Here is an 11,863-nt window from a genome sequence, read left to right as displayed (position 1 = left end):
TGAACAAATTATGGTATGTGAGTAATGGAGTATTATTACACAGTGATAAAATGTATGGTTTCAGACAACCCTGGGAGATTTATATGAGCTGATGCAAAGTTAAGTGGGCAGAACAGGAAAAACAATTTATACAATAACATAGTAAAGAAAAACAAGTAGTATTTAATAAGTGCTAAAGGGGTCACAAGAGGAAAAAGTTTAAGAAGCCCTGAATTCTACATAATAACCAACCAGGATTTCAGAGGACCAGTGATAAAACATGTTTTCTACCTCCTGACGGGGGATAAACTCAAGGAGCAGAATTTAATATAAATTTTCAGACATGGTCAATGTGGGGATTTGTTTTGCTTGACTCTGGATATTTGATATTGGGTTTTGTTTTTTTCAATTTGGGGAAGTGGAGAACTGAGGGAGGTAGGGAAGGAGGAGTTAAGGTTACCAAAATTTTAAAAAGGACCACTGAAGCATTTTAGGAAATGCATAATAGAAGAAAACATAAGGAAGATCAGTAAGATGCACAGACAAAGTCAGATTTGAAAATAAAATGTTGAATTTGTGGTATACTTGGGAAAGAAAAACAAATTGTACTTTGTGCTGCATCTGTAATCCTCTTTTTTCAGCTTTGTACATAGAAATGTTCTTATTTGGTGTTTAAGTTCAGAATACACTTTTTAAATTTACTTTAATAAATATGACCATTCCTGTGTGTAGCTGAGGAGTAGCTGTAGTAGAGGAATAATAGGTCACAGAAGTTGAGAAGACTGAGGAACAGGGAAATTAGGGCATTTGAAGGATCATTAACATATGTGTTTAAGCCTCCTATTTTGACAGCAGCATTTCAGGTGGAAAAGGAGAATGAAGGAAGGACTAAATTCACTGAGAAAGGAGGAAGAACGTCCAAGGGAGTCAGCAGATAATAACCAGCAGAATCTGAAATGAGTGACAAATTTGGATAGCACGAATCTCAAATGAGAAGCTGCTGAATGACAGTAGTAGGAGAGGCCCAAAGTGGCAATGGAGAACAAGGTATACTCCAACTTTACCACCCTAACCAATGAGTCAGGGGGTATAAGAAAAAAAACATCCAATCTGGCAAGGGCAGCCTGGGATGCAATGTCATTAGAAGGAAGCCAATGGGTATTAGAAAATGGAAGGTACATGAAAGAAAAAGGTTTGAGAGGAAGTTTGTTAATTATGGAGCAGGCTTTCTAGAGGGCAGAGCAGAAGGGGTGGGAAGATTTGTAGTAGGGCACAGGAGTGGGTTGAGATGGACAGGAATGGCTGAGTAGGCAGGCAGAGTTGGGAAGAAGAGTTTGTTATTCTACAGGGAGAGGCAGGGCGAGTATCACTATAAGAGGAAGAGTAGAAGAGGGTGAGAGTATGTTAACTATTGGGGAACGAGTTCAGCTAGAGTATGAGTGGATAGGAAGAGAGCTATCGGCGAAGACAGTTTATTAGAGATGGTTAAGATCAGCCTTCAAGCTCGTGGCAGGCAGTGTTGGTGTCCTGTGAGGCCTTGGGAAACACTTTTCGTGGCAGGCATGAGCACATTAAAATACGGCCTGGGAAGACTGGAGACAGCATGCATAAGCAAGGCCTGGCAGTGTTGTGCTCACAAATTTACAAAGAATAGAGAATGCACCCATGAATCCTGGACTTTCCCCTACTCTCTTTAGCTTTTCCAGAAGCACAGTGTTCCTCTATCCCAGGGGTGGGAACCTGTGGCCTCTAGGCCACATATGCCCTTCTAGGTCTTTTGAGTCAAAGGGCTACACTTGAGGACCTAGAGAGCCACTTGTGGCCTAGAGGCCACAAGTCCGTGTCTCTCCCCCTAACGCATCACCCCTTCTACTTCAGCTCAGCATACAGGGTTATTAGGTTAGCAAACATTACTACAGTATCTTAGACAGACTTTTAGTGTAAAATCCATAGCCAGCTAATTAAGGTCTAATTAAACAAATTTAGGTTTAGAGTACTAAATCCATTGCGAGAATTCCTTCCTGTCATTTCCCTTTAGCTCACAGCACGTCTATCAGGCTCTAAGTCTTGGGAGCTATCTCACACTTATATTAGATATCTCAGAACATATGCCTTATCTGATTGTCTAATTCAGAATTACTTGGAAAGACTTTGCTATATGTGGGAATCTGGCAATCATTAATAATGTCAACAACAATATTACCCAAGCTTAAGGATGAACCATTTAAAGCTGTTTAATAATAAGCTTTTAAAGACTGTCAATCAGGAAAATAATAGAAATCATCTTACGTGCCTGGATTCAAAAAGGATGTATGATAGAGTGGAAAAAGAACTGGTTTAGAATCAGAGAGACCTGTGTTCATATTCCATTCTGACACTAATCGTGTGATCCTGAATGAGCAAGTCAATTATTCTCTGAGTCTCAGTTTCCTCATCTGTCAAATGGAGATAAATGGTATAGCTACCTGATAGGTTTGTTGTGAAGAAAATGCTTTGTAAACTCTAAAGCACTGTATACATACCAGTTTTACAATAACAAAGTGATAATTCTGCTTTTAACAATTGCTTCCTCTGGTGATAAAGAAAATTATTTTTTTCCTTTGGACTATTTACTCCAAACTTTTCTTGCACCCTTTAACAGATGGTCTTCTAGACAGACATAGTTAATCAGTGGATGAGTTTTATAGATCATCTAATTCAATTACACATCATCACTTGAACAACAGGCACATATAATTGGCCAAACTCTTTTGAGGAACTATGGGAGGCTCTGGAATGTTATGAGACTTGATATCATCACACTTATTGTCCACAAATAAGAAAAACTAGAATACTTCACCATTTGTTGGGAATTCCTCTTTAACTTGACTACATACCAGATATCCCTAGAATGCAAAACACCTTTGACAAGAATGTCTCTGTTTTATACTTTATATACTTTCATATTTTACTTGCTATTAACGATAAGAGGGTTATCTCTATTACCTTACTTTTAAAGAAATCTCATATAATTTTGACATGCATGGGAGACAACTTCTTGGAAAACAGCCTTTAAGATAGCATTTTGATAGATCAAATAGATAACAGTAAGTTGCTTTGCAACCCCATTGAATCTAACGCCCTTTCCTAGTTAACAGCCAGTAAGCTTGTACTGGCATCTTGTAGTCTCTGAATCTTTCGTTCTACTGTGTACTGGTAAAGATGGGTCAACTGTAGAAAATTTCTTGTGAGATCTTGCTTGTTGCTAACATACCCTCATCAAGGACACTCTCAGTGTGCATATTCTCAAAAAATTGTTAGACAGGAAAGTAAACATGAGTGAGTCAGTAGTTATTGATGTTCATTCTGTCACCCTTTTCTTGGGGGGGTAGTAATAAGGTTCAAGATTTTTTCCATGTCTTTGGTAACTTTCTCTCCTACATGTACTTTGAGAATCAACTCTTTAACAACCTCAAGTGTGTCAAGGAACTCCTCTGCATATTTGGTTTAGACCAGTTGCTTTTTCTACTTTTGTTTCCCTTTTGTAACCTGTCTCTCCCACTCCCATCCCCATTTACCTTTCCAATCTTCTTATACCTTACACATCTCCCCTTTTAAAACCATTCTATGTATTCAATGACATCTACTCCTTTGCCACTCCTGTCAATTTTGGGCATTTTCACTGACTGTCCCCATGCCTAGAATGCTGCCCCTCCTCATCTCTGCCTTGCTTGGCTTCCTTCAACTCCCAGCTAAAACTTCATCTTTCTTGCTTTCTCTTGATGTCTGCTTTCCCTCTGTTGATTACCTTCAATTTATCCTCTACAAAGTGTTTTTGTACAAAGTAGTTTGCATGTTGTCTCTCTCATTGGACTGAGAGCTCCTGGAGAGCAGGATGTTTTGGTTTTGGTTTTTGTTCTGCCCCATAGATTAGCACAGTACCTGGCACATAGTAGGGACTTAATGTCTAGGGACTGCCTGACTCATCACTGCCCTTTCCAACCTCTGAACCTTAAGGTGGTGACCCCATTGTCACCAACAATAGAAACAATTTGTTATATAGCAAACATTACAGATCTTCTTCATTTCTAACCTTTACATCGTCCTTATTTCAGTTTCACTGTCAGACGCCTTTGGTGTGTGTTCAGGTAGTCAGGTCTCTCATCAAGATGCTGTTTTTCCCTTACCCTCTTTGTATATCTTCTTACTGTTTTGTTAGGCAACACTGCCCATAACTTTTACAATTCTTCTCCGTATGACTGTGTAAACAAGGTTATATTCTACACCAGCTTTGCCCTTGGCTGCCCTATCTCTTTGCTTGCCAAACAAGTCAAGTGTTTGCTGACTAAGATAGCCTTTTTGGATTCCTTGTTGTGATAATTTATTTACAAGGGCTAAACTTCTGTAAGAATTGTCATACTGGTGTTAAATGTGCTTTCCTAACTTTTTCCAGGTTGGAATGTTTTAATTTTAAATATTTGAGAGGCAATATAACAGGGAATAGAGAGCCAGCCCTAAAGTTGTAAAGACCTGGGTTCAAATCCTGTTTCTGACATATACTGGCTGTGTAAGCCCCGGGGAAGTCAGAGATGAAGTCAGGGAAAACCAATGCTTCTGGGAAGATGTAAAGATAGGAAATTAGAAGAAGTACTGAATGGTCATGTGGATGCCCAAAAGTTAATGAGTTATAAATGTTTAGTAAATGGAGAGGAAGATGAAAATGGTACTGAAGAAACTGAAACACACTTAAACAAAGAGATGAGTGGATGGGCAACTAAAGCAAACGTCACTTTTGTTCAGTCACCCAGAATCCTCCCTGCCCTATTCATCACAGGAATATCAGTGCAGACTGAGGAAGCAGCATGGCACTGACCTAGGAGTCAGAAGACCTGGGATGGAGTTAAGTGTTCGGCACACACTAAAACAGGAAAAATACTTGTACTTTCTACTTCACAGGGTTGTTGTGTAATAAGTGCTTTAAACTATAGCAACGCAAGGAATTTATGCTACAGTCATCTGAGACTTTGAAAGGTAAAAATTACACATATGACCATGTTAAAATAATTTGTTCAAGAAAAATATCCAGAATGCACTAGTCAGTTTGTTAGGTAAAAACAATGTAAATGTTTACTAAATTGGCATAATGGTCATCATCCTTTGAATAAATGTAAGGAAAAAAATCAACAAGTGTCCATGATAAACCAGCTGAACTATAGAGCTAATTAATTTACAAAGATGTTATGAAATATCTGCTTCAACTAATTTGGTAAATTAACAGCCAAACCTCCCTTCCTTCTTTGCAGAGGTGTAGAATATTGAATAAACGGTTTTACTGAGTTGATGTTTTGGTTACTTTTTGCTGAACTGCCTCCCCACTCCCCTTTCTTTTTCTTTTTTGCAATTACATTTCTATGGATAGAGAACTGATATATTTGGAAATGAAAGTGCTATAATAAGGACAGAGATAAAAATATTTTTCAACTCAACTCATTTTTAAGTGACTACAAAAATATGAAAAAAAAACCACACCCAAATCACTGATTTGTATGTCTTAAAAATGAAATTTGTCTCTAGACTGTGAAGACTATATATTACAACATTAAAAAAGAATTTTTTCCTTATAAAAGTACAGTTTTCCTGATGTGATTAAGTGCAAATCCACTCTCATGAAATCTTAACATTTCCTACAGTCCTACCTGTTGGTGGTCTTTTTAATCACTAGTACTTTAAAATTTGACCCAGTGGATTAATCTAAATACAGTATATTCTTAATCATTTCAAAATTATAGAAACTGACCCATGCTTTACCTGTTGAGCAATGTGAGAGATATGAGCACCCTGTACTGTTGTACCTGGTTGTGGTGCTGTCTCTGAACTGTTACTTTTGTGGGAATCTTCCATAATCAACTATAAGAAAAAAAATTTGGTTAAAAAGTTAGTCTTTGGATGTTATTCTTCTTCAGATATGTCAGGAAATATGGCTTTTTCAGGCTATTTACAGCACCCATATTTACAGTTTCAAAAACTGCTCCCAATCTTAACTTTTATTACAGAGATTTATTAAGAATGCTTAATAAATGGCAAAAATATGAATGACTCCAAACTGTTACCCCTAAAAATGTTTAAGATAACCTTCAAAAAACTTTCCTAAAGCTGATTCCACTTAAAGAATACGATACTACATAGCTGAACAAGGACACAGATTTTCCATTTTCTAGGCTAAGGAATTATTTATATTTGTACTTTATAAAATATGGACATTTCTAAGGCCAAAGTTGAGAGAAGCAAATTTTGCTATCTCAATACTCCTTTCATCAGAAGGGAGCTCACCATTCCATACAGATGGTCAGTTGAGAGTTGTGTGGTTTGGAACAGAATGGAAAAGAATAAAGCAGCATTAAAGAATCAAAAAGTGCCAATAAGGAACTATCAAGCAAGAAGGTTACGGGTGGGGCTTTGGGGAAAGGGAGGTGAAGGGGGCAGAATGAACAGGGCAGGTTCGTGAGGGAGTTTAGAAAAGGAAGAGTAAAAAGGGGAAAGGAAGGGAACAAGCATTTCTAAGTACCTACTATGTGCCAGGCACTGTGCTAAGCACTTTACAAATATGCACTGCTTATCTATATACTTATCATTGGTTTAATTACAGTAAAGATAGTGTAAAGTCCTTTAGTCCATTTCTTTAAGGGAACATAAATAAAAATTTATTTCCAACAATTACATGGAAGATAGTATTTCTAACTAAACATCTTAATGTTTAAAAAGTAGCAAATATAAAACATATTAAATGATACAATTTTAAGATCTCTATCTACAATTCAATACGTTCAAACAGAAAAAATGCATAAGCAAGGTATTTTCACATTTTTTTTTTACTGATCAAAAACCAGTTTTTAAAATTATCTGTTTCAGAAGTCAGAATTTGAACCAAAGCAAATAAAAAGAAAAAATCATAGTAGATTGGGTCTTGCAAGATAAAATAAAACACTAAATGTTTTAACACTATGACTTGAAATTACTTTTCTTGCTCACTGTGACTCATTGACTTTTCCTGTCCTAAAATCAAGTAAAACTTCTTTTAACTAGTGGAAAATTGGACCAATAAGCAGCAGATAAGACAACTACAGAAATATTCTTATCTGCCAGCAAATGGTGTTTTCAACACTTAAACGATGACTATCTAAAGGAATACAAGGCAGCTAATTTTCTATATTTTTTTAAAAAAAAATCTTCATCTTAATAACCATGGGCAAGTCAATTAACTTCTCTGAGCCTCAGTTTCCTAGAATGGAGGAAAAAATACTTGCTCTAACATGGGTTAGGTAGGGTAAGTGCTTTGCAAAATCTTAAATTGCTGGGGGCAGCTAGGTGGCACAGTGGATAGAGCACCGGCCTTGGAGTTGGGAAGACCTGAGTTCAAATCTGGACTCAGACCAAACACTAGACACTTAACTAGCTGTGTGACCCTGGGCAAGTCACTTAACTCCAACTGCCTAAAAATTTTTTTAAAAAAATCTTAAATTGCTATAGAATATTATCACAGCATTTTAAAATGATGTCAAGGGTATGGGGCATGCCTGTATTTTCTCCTATTCTTTTATTTTGTAACCTCAACATTTTATATATAAGTAAGCTTAATATACCATCCGAGAGATTATGCAGAATACTTGTTCAACAGAGAAATTTTCTTGAAATATAAAGTAGACTGGCCAGTATGGTAGTACACACCTGTAATCTCTACTACTGGGGGAGGCTGATGCTGTAGGTCACTTGAAATTAAGAGTTCTGACACGCAATTGGGCTAAAAAGCCAACCAGTCATCCCCACTAAGTCCTGCCTCATTATGGTGAGGCCCTGAGAGTGAGGCGACACGATTCTCTAAGTGGTGGAGAACCCACCCAATTCAGAAACAAAGCAAAGTTTCCATGACACTCAGCAATGAAATCCGGCTCATAAGTAGATACCATGCTTGCAGCCCAGTGAGAAAGGGAGGAAGGGAAAGATGGGAGGGAGGCAAAAAGGGAGGAAGAAAGGAATAGAGACAGGGAGGAAGGAAGACATAAAGAGCACATTTAAGTAGCCACTAATGGCAAGTTGAAGTGAGGTAACCACAAGGATAGCGGGCAGAACAAACACAAAGTGCCATAATTAAAGAATGCTGAGAAACTCTTGAAAGACTATCCAGCCTAATGAGTAGCTATAAGGAACAGTCTGGCTGTTACATTAAGCAAAAGATTTCCACAGACTGGGAATCAAAAATAGGTCAGTAGGGGCAGCTAGGTGGCACAGCAGATAGAATTCAGGCCTTGGAGTCAGGAGGACCTGAATTCAAATCCGGCCTCAGACACATGACATTAGCTGTGTGACCCTGGGCAAGTCACTTGACCCCAACTGCCTCACCCAAAAAAAAAAAAAAAAAAGGTGGGTAAGCACTGAAATGAGTGCCAGGCTTTATATGTGCCCCGTGGAAACAAAAGAAACTTCTTATGAAAGTATATTAAGTATGCAACATATGCAGAGGGATTTCTCTGCCAACCCACCCACCCTCATCATCATCATCATCATCACCATCACAACAATAATGGTGACTTTCAGCAGAACCACATAGCAATGGGGGACATATGCTTGTCCAGGTATGCCTGAAGTAGAGTTCTTAGACCTCTCAATTCCTGCATTCTTCCGCTTTTTATGTTTCCTTTTCTGAGTGCAGGTCAACAAATAGTAAGATATTTCCTCAGATTGGGAGCCAGGATACCCTGTCTCAAGTTTACCTGACAATCCTGACAAGTTGATAATCTTGAGTTTGAGAAAGTATTTCCTTAAAAGCATGCTTCTCAGAAGAGAGTAGGATGTCCAGTATTACATCCTATATCTGGAAGACTAAAGCCATACCATGATCAAGAACTCACCAACTCTACATGACAATTTCTATGAGATGCTCAGGAAGTACAGGTACAAGGTAAATGGGTCATATTTGTTCAGCAGTCCCACAAAGGGTCTTTAATGGGCTATTTGAGTAATTTATGTTTCTCTATGTGTTCCTAGGAGTCCTTTGTGTAGTCTGCAATTTCTGCGATGGAAGAAATAAAAAACTATTCCTAACCTGGTACCTACATTTTACATTGACTGTAGGAAAGAATTCTGCTACCCAATTTTGGGAAAACTTGGTCTAGATACAAGATACCTAAGCTTTAGAAATTGCAAGCATTATTAACAAGCCAAAGAGGCTACTTTAAGGACAGACCCTCCCAAGATCAAGATTGGGTCTGTGTGAACACTGAATCCCTTAATGTAATATGAGTAACTAATATATGTCAATAGGTAAGCCATTTGACCTATTCAGCATTGAATTTCTTTATCTGCAAAGTGACGTTACTGGACTAGGTGATCTCTAACATCCCTTCCAGAACAAAAAATCATATTATTCTAGAGTACGGAAAGATATAAAAAGACAACAAAGAGCAATTTTCCAATTGCTAATTGGAATTAATTACTAATGTTTATAAATTACCTAAAAGATAGTAAATTAAGTAGAGTCTACTTTGGAAATAACTGAGCAGAGATGTAAGTGTTTGCAGTTTTTTCCTTTCTTTCTGACTGGGTATATAGGTCCAGTGAGGAACTTCTCTACCAAATGCCCAGAAATACCTTCTAGATACCTGAGTCTTAGAGAGCTGCCCAAAGCACTCAGCAGTTAATTGACTGGCCCAGGATGATAGAATCACAAACAATGGGGCAGAGCTAGCAATTTCAAGAAACTTCTAGACTTGAAGAGGTTCCCAAAGTGGGCTACCGATTCAGCAGGGCATTGAATTAAAAACGAACAAACAAAAAAACAACAAAAAATGAGGGGGAGGTGGAAGCATAAGGAAAAAGAAGAAAATTTTGAAAAACTGTTCGCACATGTTTCATCTGTTGTGTAACAGAGTTAAAGTTGTAGTGATTACATTATTTTCCAAATAAACACACAAAATGCAAGTTATAACCGATCAGTGGTCAAGTTCGCCAACAAGTCTTAACAAGCAAGTATTGGCAGGTGAGCCTGTCTGGAATTGTTGCAGAAGTCCGACATGCATTGGCAGGAACATGTGCATGTAATGACTTGTTTATAATTTGATACTCTTATGGTTACATGACCCAATGTTACATCATCAAAATTTCAATGCAGGAAAAACCCCACAAATGTACAATAAATTATTAAATTTAAGATGTTATTTTTAAAAAAATTATATATTTTAAAAAATGACCCAAATCTCAAAAAAAAAAACAAAACAAAACAAAAAAAAAACAACAAATGTTAAAGAGTCAAAGAAAGTAGATTTCCAGGGGGGCGAGTAATTTTTTTTTTTTTTTTACAAGCGGACAGTAGGCCAAATAAGTTTGGGAACCTCTGTTACAGAGCAACCACCCTTATACAACACACTAGTCAAGTCCTGAACCCAAAGGTAAGACTTTTTTCACAAATGAGAATCAGCATTCAATTTGGCTATATAGTCAGATGAATAGTGGTAAGGGTCATTTATGTAAACTCCTGATTACAGTTATAAGCCTGAGGCAACTGAAGGAATAAATTAAGAAAGAATGTTATTGTAGATAAACCACTTAACCTTTCAGTGACACACCAAAAACACCTTTATAAATTCATAGATATGTAGTCTCCCCACTGAATGTAAACTTCTAGAAAGTAAGCAGTTTTGTGTTTTTGTCTTTATGTCCTCAGGATCTAAAATAGTGCCTGGCACAGAGGTGCTTAATAAATGTTTGTTGCTAATCAGAGCCTTTCCCCTTCTGTAAAATTTAAGGTGTCATACAGTTTTGTGAATCTGCAAAAGTGTAAGTGAAATAATGGGGTTCCACTGAGTGGCAAACCCAATATTTTCTTAAGTACTTAGTGTTCATCACACCCATTGTTATTTTAGATATATATTTTTGTGCTATTGATCAAATCATGTTCCATAAAACAATTATGAAAAAAGTTGAAGTTCCCCAAAAAACCCTGCCCTTATGAAATATGACATAAAAACCTAACATATTTGGTCAACACAGGCATGAATTATTGTTAAGTGAAGAGAACTACCGAATACTGCAAACTTGTGTTGAAAGTAGTTTGTATTTTAAAAGTATAACAAGATATATAAACTATGGGAAGCTCTGTAGAAAATTTAAAAAGCATAGCTTTAAACCTGGAAGGAAGCTTATAGGTCATCTACTCCAACTTCCCAGACTTGCTCAAGTGACAGAGCAAGAATTACAGCCAGAGGGGCAGCTAGGTGGCGCAGTGGATAGAGCACCGGCCCTGAAGTCAGGAGGACCTGAGTTCAAATGCGGCCTCAGACCAAACACTTGATACTTACTAGCTGTGTGACCCTGGGCAAGTCACTTAACCCCAATTGCCTTAAAAAAAAAAGAATTATAGCCAAAAGAAAAACAATGACCTCAAATCCAGCACTCCTGTCTAGTGTGACAGGCATACCTCCAGCTACTTGGCAGGAAATGCATCATATGACTGTGAAACATTACTACATCATTACTACACTAGCTGGGGCAATGAGGTCAGCAAAACCTTGTTTACAGACTCCTCTATATGGATTTATTAGCATCCCTTCGAGATCAGAACTTGGGGAAAACTCTCCTACCTAGGATCTCTGAGAGAAATCCCACTTGAGAATTTATTAAGGGGTCAAGAACAAAACTCCCACAGTACCAGCCCCTGAGATGGGTTTTGATCTCCATCTGATTTGCATAATGGGCATGAGATCACAGATGCATTCATTAGCTTTTAGGAGCATTTCAGTCATTATCCTCAAAAAGATAGCATCTCAGGTTACTTATTATTTAGCATCAGCAGTCATCATCACTATCATCACCACCATCACCACCATCACCACCATCACCACCATCACCACCA

General features: G+C 37.6%; 1 protein-coding gene across 1 annotated transcript in view; it reads right to left on the bottom strand.

The window, feature by feature from the left end:
- The window catches only part of ATF1 (activating transcription factor 1), a 42,386-nt gene that overhangs the window by 29,353 nt on the left and 1,170 nt on the right, over window positions 1-11,863 (bottom strand). The window contains exon 2 of the mRNA XM_027844474.1: window positions 5,767-5,865. Coding sequence (XP_027700275.1) covers window positions 5,767-5,859 — 93 coding nt within the window. The 5' untranslated portion in view covers window positions 5,860-5,865. The remainder of the gene's footprint in view (window positions 1-5,766; window positions 5,866-11,863) is intronic.

The sequence above is a fragment of the Vombatus ursinus genome, unplaced genomic scaffold (genome assembly GCF_900497805.2).
Source record: "Vombatus ursinus unplaced genomic scaffold, bare-nosed wombat genome assembly UNPS02014941.1, whole genome shotgun sequence".
NCBI classification, from domain to species: Eukaryota; Metazoa; Chordata; class Mammalia; order Diprotodontia; family Vombatidae; genus Vombatus; species Vombatus ursinus.
The sequence above is the reverse complement of the archived record's forward strand: the minus strand, read 5'-3'. Positions and strand labels throughout refer to the sequence as shown.